This window comes from Apis cerana, linkage group LG2 (genome assembly GCF_029169275.1).
Source record: "Apis cerana isolate GH-2021 linkage group LG2, AcerK_1.0, whole genome shotgun sequence".
Taxonomy (NCBI): Eukaryota; Metazoa; Arthropoda; class Insecta; order Hymenoptera; family Apidae; genus Apis; species Apis cerana.
This window is the reverse complement of record NC_083853.1, coordinates 6,162,806-6,180,435: the sequence shown is the minus strand read 5'-3', so window position 1 is coordinate 6,180,435 and position 17,630 is coordinate 6,162,806. Positions and strand designations below refer to the sequence as shown.

The 17,630-nt window shown below is 22.6% G+C and overlaps 2 protein-coding genes across 4 annotated transcripts; one reads left to right on the top strand and one right to left on the bottom strand.

Moving 5' to 3' along the window:
- Positions 1–294: 294 nt before the first annotated feature.
- On the bottom strand, positions 295–6,190 carry LOC107996697 (serine/threonine-protein kinase VRK1). The gene is made up of 10 exons (XM_062071935.1): positions 6,003–6,190; positions 4,649–4,819; positions 4,241–4,366; positions 3,951–4,147; positions 3,623–3,860; positions 3,311–3,511; positions 2,895–3,118; positions 2,580–2,830; positions 2,352–2,485; positions 295–2,238 (listed from the first exon to the last, which is right to left on the bottom strand). Exons 2-10 carry the CDS (start codon positions 4,812–4,814, stop codon positions 2,165–2,167), a joined length of 1,611 nt encoding a protein of 536 aa, XP_061927919.1. The 5' UTR covers positions 4,815–4,819; positions 6,003–6,190; the 3' UTR covers positions 295–2,164.
- Positions 6,191–7,089: 899 nt separating this feature from the next.
- LOC107996846 (RNA-binding protein 25) lies at positions 7,090–16,712 on the top strand. 3 transcript variants are annotated; one of them, XM_017055131.3, is made up of 12 exons: positions 7,090–7,313; positions 7,899–8,041; positions 8,937–9,261; positions 9,627–9,821; positions 9,928–10,043; positions 13,764–13,975; positions 14,246–14,864; positions 15,098–15,512; positions 15,589–15,810; positions 15,906–16,081; positions 16,179–16,325; positions 16,394–16,712. In XM_017055131.3, the coding sequence occupies exons 2-12, from the start codon at positions 7,934–7,936 to the stop codon at positions 16,484–16,486; spliced, it is 2,628 nt and encodes an 875-aa protein (XP_016910620.1). In that variant the 5' UTR covers positions 7,090–7,313; positions 7,899–7,933; the 3' UTR covers positions 16,487–16,712. The 3 variants fall into 3 exon arrangements, with proteins under 3 accessions (XP_016910620.1, XP_016910619.1, XP_028521995.1); XM_017055130.3 differs by having other exon boundaries at positions 8,907–9,261; XM_028666194.2 differs by having other exon boundaries at positions 7,094–7,313; positions 8,907–9,261; positions 9,931–10,043.
- The last annotated feature ends 918 nt before the right edge of the window (positions 16,713–17,630 follow it).

The following is a 17,630-nucleotide window of genomic DNA, read 5'->3' as shown; positions in this document are numbered from 1 at the left end:
ATTTTAATATTTAATAATCTTGTTTTTATTTAATAAAATTAATTCTTTGTAAAATATAAAAATTTTTTTTATTCTATATATTTTTTATATTCTATATTTCAATTTTTTAAAATAAATTAATTTGAATATAATTTAATAAAAATATTTATAAATTTTATAATGAAAAAATAATGTATAATAATGTTTTTTTATTAAATGTAATCAATTATGGATATTTTTTATAGTAAAGATATTAGATTAAAAAATTAATTAACATTTTATTTTATTATTAGATAAAATATAAATGCAAATAAGTTATTTATTATATGTGTATATTATGTTTTATATTTCTTCAAATATACAATAACATATAAAATGTGTACGATAACATATTCATACAATTAAATTCTATACCTGATTTATATATTTTATTTTTATCATTTATTCATTATTCACTTACATTATTAATAGTCATTTGATTATAATGTGATACAACCTAGCAAATAAATTTTATTATATTTTTTTTCTAATAATTTTGTTGACAATACTTTAAAAATCTTGTGCAGTGCTGTTAATAAATATTTATGTATTGTTTGCTTAATATAATAAATATTTAATTACATATTCTATAATTAAATTAAAAAAATATTAATGAACATAAAAAGCTCATATCTTAGATTAATGACATATGATAAACCAGAATGTATGATAAAATATTAACAGAAAAGATTACAAATGCATGTGTATATTTTTCATTACAATACATTTTTAAGTCTTTAACAACACTGCTTTTCTGGCACAGGTACATGTAACTTAAAAAAATACAAATTAATTATCACAAATTTACTGTAAATAAATTCTCGCTTCCATCTATACATGTCTCTTACAATAAATATATACAAGTTTTATGTAAATATTAAATCTGAATCAATACAAATTAGATTAAAACGACACAAGATAATATTATATGTTGATGTATTGCAAAATGTTAAAAACATAAAATTGTATTTTTTAGCTACATGTCATATATAAAATCTAAAACTAAATTAAAATATTAATTGCTTTTTTATGCTGCACACATTTTTTGTCATTAGATTATAGAGTAACAAACATAAATTGTTATATTTTAATCATATATAAGCATTTAAAGGCTCAATACTGGTCTGTTGAAGTAATAACAGTTCACACTTATTTTTACTTATATTTCACAATTTTTTGCAATAATTGAAGTATACTACAATTTTATTTATATTATAGACAATATTTAGAAATTCTATGTTTGAATATATATCTTGATATTTTAAGAAAATTATTTAATTTTGATTAATACATCAAAGTCTATATTTTTTTATGAGATTTAGAAATGACTATATTCATAAAATTAAAATATTGTATTATAATAAAGGAACAAAATATTTTATTTATAATTTTAAGAAATATTAATGAGATTTGTAAAATAATTTATAATTATAATATATATTATATATAATTATATTATATTATATAATATAATTATAATAATTATAATATAATATAATAATATAAAAAAATGAATATAATTTAAATATTTTAAAAATTACAAATTATTTTAATAAAGAAATTTAATGAAGTTTTAACATTATTTATGAAGAGCATATTGTGCTTTTTTGAGCTATTTTATAAAATAAACAAATGAATTAAAACAACTTTAAATTAATATTCAGATCATTAGTCTACCATGAAATTAAACATTACATATTCTGTCTATATGTACAAAATATGTAATATTTTTACTACTTAGAAATAGTGATGTTTCATTACTGTATCTATTTAATAAATCTTTCAGTTATATTGAAATTACATTTTAAAAGAAAATAATATAATTCATCTAATTATGAGCTGAATTATTTATAAATCTTTGTTCGCTATATAGTTGTTAAAAAAATCTTATATTAAAAGCTTATTAAAGAACAAATCATGATAATGAAGCAGTCTTACAAAAGTTGATGTAGTACTAAATACATCCGAGGCATTCCTAATAAATGAAATTTTGTCCTTTAAACAGGAGTTTAATGAAGAGTATATTCTTACAAAATCTAAATAAACTAATATGAAATAATACTTAATTATATATCCATTATTTAGATAATTTGTTAATGATTCCATTGTCCAAGGAATGAAGACATGTGATATTTAAGGAAATTTATCATACTTCTGTTGATGTACATTTTCTTCTTTTCTTGCTTTGTATTCGTTTATAAGATTTTTCATTTCCAAGTCCTAATAGATATATGATTAAATTAAAAGATTACAATTAACACACTTCATATATATATTTATAAAAAAATAATAAATTACATAATACATTTATAAAAAAATACGTAAAAACTTACGTTTTAATTGAGCTCCACGGGATCGTGTCATACATGGCGAAGATTTACGTAAAGAAAGCGTTGTTAAAGTAGTTTTCTTTTTTAATTCAACTACTTGTTCCATGGCTGGTGTCATCCATTTTGTTTTGAGTTCACTGTTTTAAAAAAATATATAGTTATTATTTTATACTTTTATTATATTTAATATGTTAAAATGTCAAATAATTAATAAATTAAATTGATATTTACTCTAGAGATTTTGGTAATGATTTGTGTCGAAATGCACCTGATTGTTTTTCTTTCATTCTTTCAATTACTCTTAACATGGCATATGTAGGCAAGGATGGAGGAGGTGGAGATGGAGGTGGTGTAAGTGGTGAAGGTGGAGTTTGAATACTAATTTTTGCAAGTTTATCAGGATGAAGTGCCAATACAGCTTCCCAACAAAATTCTTTTTGTTCAACTGGATATTTCGGTTGTGTATTTCGCGTCACGCGTATCTAAAAATAATATTTATTATCATAATGAAATAAAATTTAATATTAATGTATAAGAATAAAATACCTCGCCATTAACAGGTCTGCAAGGTTTTCTTTCTCGTAAATATGGTCGTTTGAAAGATATGGGATAAGAAATATTTTCGTTAGATTCTCTTATATTATGTAAACATGTAGGAACATCAGTTTTTTGCCTAGAACCAGACTGAAATAAACTACGTAGATAGGAATAATTAGGTTTAGTTTCAAATCCCAATTCGGTAATATATTTCATATATTCCATAATGGCAGCTAATAAAAAATATTAATTATTAATACTTAATTTAAAATCAATCATTTTTTAATTTATAAATTATTAATATTTCTAAAATAGAATTTTATTTAAAATAATAAAATAAATTTACATTATTTTTTTGTGCTTAAATAAAATTAAATTTAAAAATATTATAGAATATATATTTAATAAATAATTTAATAACTTACCAGGAGGTTCCTTTTTATAAGGAAAACATTTATGCATAAATAATGGTAAATTTGAAAGTAAAATTTCTTTCTGTGTATGAACTTCTTCTGGATCTATTATTGATGTTACATTATCATTTTCTCTTTCCCAAGGTAATTTACCACATAACCATTGTAATATATTATAACCTAATGTTTCTAAATCTCCTCTTCTTGAATGTGCTAATAATAATAATATTAATTTATCATCAAATACAATGATTTAAAATATATATATATATATATATATATATATATATATATATATATATATAAAATTTACAAAAAACTTACTTCCATGATGTGCATCTCTTGATGTGAATTCTAATGTTCCTTCATGGGCTCTTCTTTCATCATGAACAAATGGCTTATGTATACCTGCATTTGTACGAAAACGATAAGCCAAACCATAATCAACTAAATAAACTTGAGATTTTCTTGTAGTACCAGCTTCTTCACTTAGCAAAATATTTGATCCCTTAACATCTGCATGAGCATATCCTTGACTGTGAATATATTCAAGTGCATCCAACTATATAAACATGATAAATTTAAAAAATTATGAATTATAGAATATTTTTTTAATCCAATTTGTAAATTCATTAATTTTATAATTAAATACCATTTGAACAGCTAGCCTGTTAACAAGTTTAGTTGGTAATTTTCTTCCATTTGATACAAATAATTTTCCAATATCAATGCCATATCTTGGAATCACTAAAAATCTATATTTTTGCCCTTGATACATATGAGAACCTGATCCTTCATATGTTGGAATACCTATTCGTCTTTTTCCTTGAGATTTACACCAGCTATCAACTAAAATTATAATAAAATTATAATAAAAATATATACCTAAAATATGAGTTAAAAAAAAAATATATATATATATTATATAATTAAATTACTTACTCATATGCTTACGAGCTGCTCTTATATAAAAATTCATTTCAACAAATAATGGACCATTATTATGTGGTTCAATTTTTATTACATATTTTGCATCTTGTTCAACAGGAACATTAATGTTATTTGATGCTATAATATAGAATTTTAAAATTAATAGCAAAAGATATATAATATATTCTTAATTTATAATATAATGATATAATATTTAAAAAAAAAATTTAACAAAAATCAAAATACATTATATATTTCTATTTGAAGTAAATTTCATATTAACTTTTAATATTATAAAAATAATTACTTAAAAATAATTAAAAAATAATTATTTAAATATATTATATATTTTTTGTACATTATTATTACTATTATTATTATTTTTACTTAAGAAAAAAATATTATAATGATAAATAATACCTAAATATATATCACCAAATCCTCCATATCCTATTGTGTGTCCTAATCTCCATTTCTTCTGTGTAATATCTATTAATATTTCTCCAGCTGGTAATTGATCAGGTAATTTGCAACCTAATGCTGCTACTCTTTTAACAGGTATTTCTTCAACTCGTCTTGGTGCCATTATCACTATGTAATTATTTATATAAAATTCAAAAATTCATTAATTTTTTAATTAAACATTACATATGATTAAAATATTAACTGAATTTATTAAAATTAAAAGATTATGTATTTTTTGTAAATTGTTTCGACATTCAGACATACTTGAAATAAAATCAAATAAAATTAATTTTCTTCTATACTTTATGACATTTTATATATAAATTCAAAAGAAATTTATAAATAAAAAGACTAAAAATATTTTTCAATATTTGATATTTAATATATCACATCATTTATATTTCTATATATAAAATATAAATAATTAATTAAAAATTATTTTATATATACATTAAAACATTTTATTTAACATAATTAAAACATTAAATTTAAATTAAAAAAAAATAAATTACATTTTACATTTCTTTTTACATTAATTTTATATTTATTATATGTATATAATAATAAAAATGTTTAATATAAATACAATAATTGAAAAAAAATATAATATGATTAAAAAAGAATGTGTAATGTATAAATTTATGTATATACACATAGTATGTATAGACATAATATATATAAATCACCAATTATGAAAAAATATTTATGTATTAAAAATATAAAAAAATAATTTTTTTTAGAAATTTTACTCATAGAAAAGATTTTATTACCTATTTTATAAAAAATTATATGAAAATCTTTAAATTATTGCATCAGAATAACATATATTTTATTGAAATTAATAATATTTGAATACATCCTATACTAACAAATAATTTATTTTTTTATAATAAATGTAACTAAATTTATAATTAATTTATTTTTTAATTAAATAAAATAACAATTTAATACATGCATTACTATATAATAATGAAATATCAATACTAAAATATAAAAGTAAAAAATGGAAATGTGCATTCTATGTTATTATACAATAATCGTTACTAATACAGAAAATATATATTATTTAAATATTATTTATAAGGTTATTTAATAAATTACATAAATATTATTATAAAAATTACTATATTATTATTTATTATATTTTTTCAAAAGTTCATATATAATTCATTTAGTTTATTTTCAAAATAATATTATTTTCTATCCTTCTAAATAAGAATAAAAATCTAATTTTAAGGATTCCATGTTCAACTGTCAACTAAAATAATTAATGAAAAACACCAATACAATTTCATTTTAGCTCGTATACCTCAGAAGAGAAATTAGAGGACATTGCACACAATCTCTTTAATTATCTGGCACATTGGAATCTTCGATAATTTAAAGTATTTCTTTTTTGTGTTTTGAAACTTAATGCTCGAAAAGATTTCACCTAGCGTAAGAATGCACCACACTGCCATTTCATGAACTAAGGTGTTTAACGGAAACCGATCAACTAAAGAAGGCGTCCTTAAAATCATATTATTTTGACCAAATATTTAAATATTAGAAATGACAATTAAAAATAATCTATTTTATTTTACAATTATGTTTTGAATTTATAAGATTTTAAATATAGGGAACATTAAAAATTATGTTATATTTTCAGAATTTTGTTATTTTTATATAATATATTCATTTTTATTAACAATTTTATTAATAATTCGTTTCCTGATATATTTAATTCATTTTTATAAATATAAAAAAATGGATTTACATGATAATAAAATTTTATACACATTTAATGAATATTTTTTTACAATTATATTTATAATTAATAATGTTAAATAATCAATCAAATATTTACATAAATTTTTATTTGAATAAAGAATTAAATATTTTAACTAATTCTAAGTTAATTTTATACAAAAATTTTTATTTAAATATTGAATAATGATATAAAATTTTTACAATTATTTTTTATATTTTAAATTAGAGATAATTAAAAAATAATAAAAAAGAAAAGAATTGCAATTATAAATATTTAATAGATTTTCAAATAATATTATATATAAAAGCTATATAAAAAGATTGATGAATTATAATGCACAAATAAACCGGTTTCTTTGGCATTAATATACGTAAATATAGATTTATTATATTACATTATAATGATACTCTTTATATAATAACAAAATACATACATGAAAATTTCAGTTAAAATTAAGTATACTTTTTTACAAAAAATATAATTAATAAATAATATATATAATTTAAATCATTTAATATTAATATATTTTGTATTAATATAACATAATAAATATAACATAATATAACATAATAAATATTTAACAAATTATGAAACAAACGTATAATAAAATAAAGACGTATAATACAATTTTTTATGATGAGTTTTTGAACACACGGGAAATGTACCATCAACCATAGCCTTCTAGAAGCAATCAGCGCATGAAGCCGTAATGGGCGAAAAGAAGTGATTACAAGCTGACGGATTGTGAAAGTGGAAGTTTCAATTTATGTGTTTATTGTAATATTTCTTTATCTCTAAAGTTCTAATAAAATGACGTAAATATTTTTTAAACGATGGTTGATGCTTTATTTCTATTTTCAAATATATTATGTAAGTATGAAATTAGTCTTTCATTACGATTATTTAATGGTTAGAATACTAAAGCATCCATTAGTGTCTTGTCTAGTATCTATAATTATTATTATGAAAAGTATGTTTTTATATAATAAATTTGTCGAATAATATTTATATATTTATATATAATTCAAATATTCGTTATGAAATATTAATTAATATAATATTAAATTAATGTTTGTATTTAATTGTATCTCAAGAATGCTTAGAAATATTGTTATATATTAAAGGTTATTTAAACGATAATTTTTAAGACACTTTATATGATATTTTTATTTTGTAAATATAACATAATTAAAACATATACATATTTTTAACTATTTAATACAAATATAAATATTAGTTTCTAACACATTTAGTAAATTTTTATCTTCATCATTACTTTATCATTATTTTATTATATATTTTATAAATTAAATTATTATAATTGTTAGTATAAATTATAATAATTTATTAAATTCAATAATAAAATTTAAATTCAAAGTCAAATTAAATCTTTACTATCTTTTATATTTTTTTTATATTAAATCAGATATTAAATTAATGTATTATATATTTTAGTGAGGACACTGCCATAGTATTATTTAAAATAAGAAATGTCTTATCCTGGTCAACCTCCAATGGGAATACCAGGCATGCCACCAATGCCTTACATGGTTGGCGCACCTCCACCAATTATTGGTGGTGTAATGCCTATGGCACATGTAAGTCAACATAAAATTAAATATTTTATCTTAGCATGGTATTCGTGTTTTTGCGTGGTATTGGTAAATTTTTAATCTTCTGTTAAATATCTTCTATGCACTGATAAATTTATAATCTTCTGTTAAATATTTTCTATGCACTTGGGATAAATTAATAAAATTATTTTGTTAACTAAAGTTTTAATATAAAATAATTTAGAAAATATAAATTTTTATTTATTTTAATAAAAAATAAAAATTTACATAATATATTTGTCAAATATTAATTTTTTAATATTTGATTAAATGTAATTAAAAGTCAATATATTATAATTTATTTATAATATTAAACGTGTTTATTTAACTTGTTTTTTAAATAAAAAATAAAAATGTATTTAAATGTTATAAATTTTTATTAACAAATAGAATATATATCTTTAGTTATATTAAGAAATAAAATTGAAAAGCATGTAATATTTAATTTTGTTAATGTTGTGCAAATAAATGAATATGTTAAATAAAAAAAATTATTACACAGCTTTATATTTTCAATTTTATGTCAATTATAAATTTTTCTATATATTAATGCAATTATTTTGTATATTATAATAACATTTTGCATTTAAATTATAATGTTAAAGAATGCATATTAATTAACTATTTATGCTGTAGAATTGAATGGATTGAATTGATTATTTTTTTAAAAGTTATGTTTTCACAGAAATCTTTCTCTTCAGTTCTTTCTATTTAATATATGCATGTTTTGCTTTTGTAATAAAGAATAATAAAAAGAAAAAAATTAATATGCTATTAGGGGGAGGGGAGGTTCTGGACTGCATGAGTAGAGATGTGCATTATTAAGAATACTACCATTTATAAAACATAGATGATTCCAACACCCGTATCTGCGATGCAGACCTCAGCTCCAGCTGTGCGGTATGCACGTAACCAAAACCGTCATGACAATAATCGTCGTCGTGAAAGAGAATCTGGTCCACCAGTTACTGTATTTATTGGTAACATTATGGAAAGAGCACCTGATGTGATGATTCGACATATTCTGGGTGCATGTGGTCATGTTCTTTCATGGAAGAGAGTTCAAGCTTTTGGATTTTGCGAATATGCAGGTCCTGATGCAGGTCTTAGAGCAGTTAGATTACTTCATGATATGGAAATAGGTACAAAGAAACTTGTTGTCAAAGTTGATGCAAAAGCTAAAGTTGTTTTGGATCAATTTAAAGGTAAATTTATTTACATATATATATATATATATATGTAGATAGAATATTTATGTAGATATACAGTAGTGCTCACTTTTTTTAAAAACTTTCATTAATTAAATTGGGATTCGTATTATAATTTAATAAAATAATAAATTAAATAAACAAAATAATAATTTTTTTCAGAAATACATTCAAATGTTTTTTTTCACTTATTTTTATCACATATTTGAATTATATTTAACTTGAAGCACAAATTATATTAGAAAATATTGAAATTGAGTTATTATTGAGTTAATTTAATAAATGATTTTATTGGAATTTAAGCAAGCACTATTGTATATGTGTATATGGACATGTTGGATTTTTTATTTTTTCCATTACAGCGGAAAGAAGAAAAAAATTAAGGGGAGGTCAGTCACCTTTACAAGATGAAACATCAATTGAAGGAACAGAAGGAGAAGAAGGTGAAGATTACATGGATGAGGGTATGAGAGTAGTGGATGCAGATGCACTAGCACGTATTAATCAAATTATAGCTGAACATGCTGCTGATCTAGAAATGGCTCAAGCTGCACCTGGTAGTGTATTCATTCTGTTGGTAGCAATATATTTAATTAAATTAAAAAACTATATAATATATTTTATGTACATTGTATATGATAACAAATATTTTATATGTTATAGAAGAACATCAAACGAAAATGGTTGCAAAATCTTTAAACTTGGATGATGCAGAAATAGAAGAAAGTAAAAGAGACTTGATTACCCGAGAAATTGGAAAATTCAGGGAAGTTATGAAGGTAATTATTTTTATAATTATTTTATAAATTTTGTTATGTTATTCCTATTTTTCTGCCCTTCTTTTTTGTCATACTATCAAATATGATATATTAAAATATTAGAAGGTATTAGGAATTGTGGTCAAATAGGATTAGATAAAAAATTTGCAAAAAAATTTAGGTATATAAATAAATATTAATAATTGTTAAATTATTAGTGCTATTTATATAAATTTTTTATGAAGCATTATAAACATTATTCTGTAATTATTGTAATTTTTCTTAAAAAAAATATGCTATTTTATTATTTAATATAATAATGTTACATGTTTTTTAAGTATTTTTCATTTTTTAAATTTTTTCTCTAAAAAAAAAGTTTTTAAAACAAAAAACTGTAATATACATATATATCATATTATTATAATCCTTTTTTTTTGCATTTGATTAATATTTAAATGTTAATAGAAATTAATAATTATTTCTCTTTTTTTGTTTTGTATAAATGATTAAGAATATGTTTGTAATACTTTGTAATATTTATTCTATTATCTTAAAAAAAATATGAATAAATATAAATGAATTTTTTTTTGTTTTTCAAATAAAGAAATAAAATTAATCATTTTATAAATATAAAGAAATAACAAAATATTAATATATTTTTGATGAATAATAATTGGTAAAATTTATACATGATAAATTCTCAGATAGTTTTATAATTTAAATAATATGTAATGTAAATATGAATTTATAAACATTTAATGCGTTTAATTTTGATTACATTTATAATTCATGTTAGATAATTGTTTGTTGAACTCGCAGCATATCTATATAAAAAATTAAATGCATTTGGGCAGGCAAAAGGGGATTACAAGTGCATAATTATAAACTTTAGTTTTTAAGTATTTTGTGATAAAGTGCGTGTGTGCTATGTTAGCTCTAAATAATTGGAGCCGTGACTCGTTGCTATAATTATAATAACAGGCAGCGTGCGTCGCACACAGCAAACGCACACGCCTAGGAATGCTGTGTGTGGGGACCACTCTTTCACTCACTCATTGGCTCTGAAGGGAGTCAATCACAGCACATCCCTCGTATTTTCGCAGGCAGCTGCAGCCTCGTCGGTAAGTCAGAGTATATCCAACCAACAAAACATGAAAAAACAAGAAATGTGCAATATTAAGACGGGAGAATCGTAACTCTACAACATGCTGACACCATATAGCCAATATATCTGTTTCTATTGGAACTCCATTTTCTTAATCGTCGCATATAATTCTGCGTTATACTAATAGCATTATTGCTATTGTATTTTGAGTACAACTTATTCCATACAATCAAATTTCTTTATTTACTTCTATACTTATTGTGCTAAATTGCTAGCACTAATAATTATATAAAGATATAATTTTTCTTCTATTCTATAATATTTTAATTATTTTAATTATTTTAAAAAAGAAATATTTTATAGAAATAATACAAACTATTTTTGTAATGATACAGATAAAGATATGTCATGGAAAACAAATAAATATTATGATATTTAATTATAAAACTATTAGATTATATTTTTAATATAAACATATAATTTAAAAAAATATTATTTTATTAATATTTTATTAATATTATATGATATTAATTTTAGTAGATAGTATTAATTTTCTATTATATAATTAATTTTATATTATAAAATTATAGAATATTTATATTATTTTTGAAAATTATAAAATTCTTTAAAATTATTTTATTATTTGTTTAATTTTTTATATTAAAAATTATGCATATTATTTTATTTGTGATTCGTTTTTATATTTATTTTAAAGTCTAGCAGTTTAGTACGAGTATATAGAAGATCAGTAAAGTACCATTTCTAATTTTTATGCATTGTTTAGGATTAAAAAATATCATTTTGAACAAAGAAATTTGACGCTGACATATTTTATAATATATTCTTAGATAGATTATTAATAGGATCGAGACTTTCTGAATCCTACACACAATGAAATGATTTTGTCTTCACAATGGCGACTGTTCAGTTGTTGTCTTTATTTTGTGTAAACAGCTTCTGTCAGCGTCTCGATCAGACATGTAGTACCTAGGTGCGCGCTCCTCCATTCTCCGGTACCACCACACTGACTGACCAAGTCAACTTCACACCGTGAGTAAACTCCACAACCATGAGCCAACACAACCATTCGGTTCTTGTAGTTTTGTTAGTGAACTGCCCATCTGAATACCTATGACCACTGATATTTCATGTTTCAACAGTCTGTTTTTTTCCTCATATGTGCATCTACTTTTATGCACTCAGTTACTCTATCCTTATTAGTTTAAAAGACTATGGGTTATTGTATGGATATCTAATCTTAAAAAATAAGAAAAAACAATTCATAATTTTGAATGTTTTTTCTTATATATTATATTATAATTTTATGTAAATGTATATAGGTATATATGCTACATTGATAATGTTACAAGCAGGAAGAAATAAGTTGAGTTAGGCTAATTTTGTTATAAAAATAATATTCATCAGAGTCTATGATTTAGGACTCTCCAAGCAGTAACCCATTATTGTTATTATTATATCAAATAAGGATGAACCATATTAATTTATTTCTAAGACGTTACGTTGATAATACGGGACGATAAGGGTGGGCAAACTTTTGTGTATTTGATATCCAACAGTTTGCTGCATCAGCTGCATAGCCAGAAGAAAACAAAGTTGACAGACGTGTGACAGTTTCTTGGCAAAAGTGAAAGATGTTTTGGTGGAATCCCTTCTTCGTGATGACTCCGCTTCTGATTGGTATAATACTTTCTAATAATTATTGAGTATTGACAAGAAATCTAAATATTCACCCCTTTCGACTCTTAGTCTTATATAGCTTTAGACACTATTAATTTACAGGCACATTCGCAATGTTGTAAGTACATTGGGTGGCCTCTACAATGCGTCTGTTAGCATTAAGGTATTCTTAATCTAAGTAGAGCTTAAGAAATTTCTTATGCTTGTTTCCAAAATTTATACCTGCACTTAGGTAATTGATATGTAAACAAGATTTCGTGTAAGATGCTGCTGACCGAGAATACTCTAGTGGAGTGAGTATACTACATTGAGATGAACAGAATTATGATACTTGATATGTGGTTAATTTTTGTGCAACTAGTAATCGTTCAACATTGCAATTTATAAAATGTTAGATATTAAAATTATTTATATAAAATTTAAAAAATAAATTTTTAAGTTTCTCGTTTTTCATAAGGAATTGAAACTTCCTTATAATAAAATATTTTATTCCAAATAAAATTTTTTCAATTTGTCAATAATATCAATATACTTTTCATATAGTTCGATATTATTAGCAAAATCTATATATATATATATATATATATATATACATACATATATATACATATACATATATATATATATATTACTTTTTGAACAAATTGTTTGTGTGAATATTTTATATGAGATATTTCATATTTCATTAATATGCATATGTATTTGGGCATCTATATTTTGACTTAAAAAAATAATAATACTGCACTATTATAGTGTAATGATATTACCACTTTTATATACATTAACTAACTTTACACTTACAGTAACCTTTTTCTACCCTTTAATTTTTATAACTCAGGAGGATACGATTGCTAGTTTTTGCGTTTTATTATCACAGCCTGATAAGTTTTCTATTAATTATTTAGTCTCACCTAGTTTTTTATTTTTGTGTTTTATAGAAGCAGGAAGAGGAAAAGGCTCAAGTAAAACGGAAGAAAGAAGCTGTTGAAAAAGAAGAACGAGAGAAACGGGAAAAAGAACGACGAGATAGGCGAGATGGCAGTAGTACTAAAGACGACCAGGACGGTGATCTTGGTAGTCCTACATCTCATAAGGGTCGTAGTAGTAGTACTGGAAGTAGTAGAAGAGATAAACGACGCTCTAAATCTAGGTAATAATATTCATAATGACTTTTAAAAGTAATTAATTTCATTTCAAAATTTATATATATGATATGCATTATATAAAACGTATATTTATTATATATTACTTATTACAAAATAAATTATATTATCTAATATAATGCATAAATTTAATATTTAATTATACATTTATATTTTTAATTTTAATATAATTAAGTAGAAAAAAAATTGAATTGATACTTAAAATTTTACTATTACAATCAGATTTAATAATGATTTTATATGATTTATTATTAAAGATCTAAAGAACGAGACAGAGATCGTCAGAGAAGTGATAGAGAACGTGATAGAGATAGAGATAGAGAAAGGGATAGAGAACGAGAACGAGAAAGAGATCGTGATCGTGAAAGAGAACGTGAGCGTGAACGTGAAAGAGACAGAGAAAGGGAAAGAGACAGAGAACGTGAAAGAGAACGTGAAAGAGAAGAAGCAAGGAAAACTGAAAGAGAAATTATGCGTGAAAGAGAAGAAGAGGAAGAGGCGAAGGAAAGGAAAAAAAACGAAAGAAGAGCAAGAGAAAAAGAAGCAGCTTATCAAGAACGTTTGAGAGCATGGGAAACACGGGAACGTCGTAAACAAAAAGAATATGAAAAAGAAGCGGAAAAACGTCGAGCAAAACGGGAAGCACGAGAAAGAGAAGCAAAACGATTGAAAGAATTTCTCGAAGACTATGATGATGAAAGAGATGATGCTAAATATTACAAAGGTAAAGAACTTTCACGTCGTTTGGAAGAGAGAGCACTTGAAGCTGAAGCTGATTCACGAGATCGTTGCGCTGAGCGCCAAGAACTTCAACGTCTTCGCGATAAACTTTATGCTGATGCTTCTCATCCAGATCCAGCAGCTGAATTTGAAAGGGTATAATAATTTTAAATAGCATTATATTTAGATTTATAATTTATTATAATATCGATCAATCAAAATTATATCATTTATTCATTTTTTTATTTGAACAAAAATATATATATATATATATATATAATTCATTGTTTATTTTATTATATAATTTTTATTTACTACAATTATACTATATAATAAAATAATATATATTATTTAAGATCTAAAGAAAGAAAGTTATTGTTTAATTTTAGTTGAAAGCTGAAAGGGAGGAACAATATAAGCCTAAACCGGTTATTACGATAATTGACGAGGAAGATGAAAAAGTAGTGAAAAAAGAAAAGGAAGTTATGCCACCTATAGAAACTGAACCAATTGAAAGTGATAGTGACGAATGTGTGCAATTTGATGATGCTTCCCAATCAGAAGTACCATCTAGAACACCACCTAGGCATCATCATCATCATCGAAGACATCATCGTCATCATCAAAATCATCATCGTGATGGGGAAGAAAACGAGGAAGTTGTAGAAACGGATAGAGAGAGTGTAAAGGGTAGATCGTCACCTTCGCATCAAACAGTAACAACACCAATTCAATCCATTCCACCCACGTTAGACGAAGATTCACGTATGTCTCTTGTTAGTGAACCAGAAAAAACGGGTAGTAGTGAGTAAATAATGTAATTTTTTAATTTATAAAAAGATATATTCTTTATTTCTGTATCACATTTATATCATTATAGGTAACTTTATACCATTTGCCATGGGAAGCGGAGGAAATCGTGGTGGTGATCATGGAATTGGTAATAAAACTCCTGCTAGTCCAAGTACAGCTGTTAATGTTAGTTCACAACAAATAAATCAGAATAAAAAGAAAGGTCGAATTGACGTTAAAGACGTATTTAACAATGACGATGATGATGATGGTGCTAATAATGCAAAGAAACGTAAACTAGTTCCTTTAGGTAATATATAAGTAGATAAATTATTAATTTATTTTTTATTTAAATTAAATTTTTTATATAATTTTATACGATTTTTTATACAAATTATATTTTAGATTACGGCGAGGAGAAAAAGAAAAAATCTAATGAAGAAGCTCCTAAAGCTGGAAAAGAAGAAAGTACAAAAAGTCAAGAAGAGAAACGAAAGCACATAAAATCCCTTATTGATAAAATACCTACAGATAAAAATGCTTTATTTGGATATCAACTTGATTGGGCAGTAATAGATAATGTAAGACATATTTTTAATATTTTTAACAATGTGTTTCATTATTTTGATATAATATTATAAATAAATAAGATATGTTAAGTTTTTTTTATTTTTATAGACATTAATGGAAAAAAGGATAAGGCCGTGGATTAACAAAAAAATTATTGAATATATTGGAGAACCTGAACCTACATTAGTAGATTTTATTTGTAGTAAAGTAATGGCTGGCAGTTCTCCTCAGGGCATACTTGATGATGTACAGATGGTAAATGATTTTTGTTCTGTCAAATGTAAAATATTAATTTATTGATTTTATTACGATATATATTATAGGTATTGGATGAAGAAGCAGAAGTTTTTGTAGTGAAAATGTGGAGGTTATTAATTTACGAAGTTGAAGCTAAAAAAATGGGCTTAGTTAAATAAATGAAATATCAATTAAAGTACTAAACTCGACTTGAAAATTTATACTACACATCAAACTCCTTTGGTTAAAATGTACTATTTAGATTATATATCCTAATATACAATTACTTATGTATAATTTGTAGGATTTTTCGCTAGATGAAAAACAAGGTGTTGCTCGATTGATAGGTAAACTAAATGTGTAGCAATTGAAATGTTAAATACAAATTGTAATTACGATTTATAATATTTGAGTTGTGTTTTTCTAAATTTGCTTATCCATAGTTTTATAAAGAAACCTTTTATTAATATGTTTATAAATAATAGATTTTTTTTTAGATATTTCAAAAAGCTTAATAGATATAAATTTTATTAGATGATTATGTAATCCTATAAATCATAAATATTCCTACAAATTTCAAAGCAATTTAATTTGTACATAGATATAGTAAAAATAATTATTTTTCTTAAGATATTTGTAATCTTTTTAAGTTAATGTTCTTTGTTTTATATTGAATTAGTTTAATAAGGTAGTTATTAAAAATATTATTATACATTTTCTATTCAATGAAAAACACGATATTTAAAAAAAGGAACTATTTTTATGGTAATATAATTAATGAAAAGTTATAATTAATAATAATATAAGAAGGTATGTGTATGAAATACATTTTTTTATAAGAGAGGTAAGTAGGAATTAGTAAAAGATTTAAAAAAATTTATTGGAAAAAATAAGGTAGTGATTTAAATATATTACGCTATTAATCTATTAATTAAGTAATAAATACATGATGATGATGATGATAATAATAATAATAATACTTTAATTTGATGTAATAATTTTCTTTGTTCAATTTTAATTTTATATAGTATTTAATACTATGTAAAAATATGAATTTGAGTATCTTATATTTTGTGATATAAATATACCTTACATTTTTTCTTTTTACAGTTTTTTTTAGTTTTTCGCTAATATTAATTTATTTTAGCTTATCAATGTTAATATACTTTAACTTAACGATATTAACTTGATTTTTCATGTGTAATAGTTTTCAATGTTGTATAACAAGTTCTAAAATATTATTTATTTATGCAAATGTTAATTATAAATAAGAATAATATTTTCAGATCTTTTTTATATTTTTTATAATTAATCACATAACTA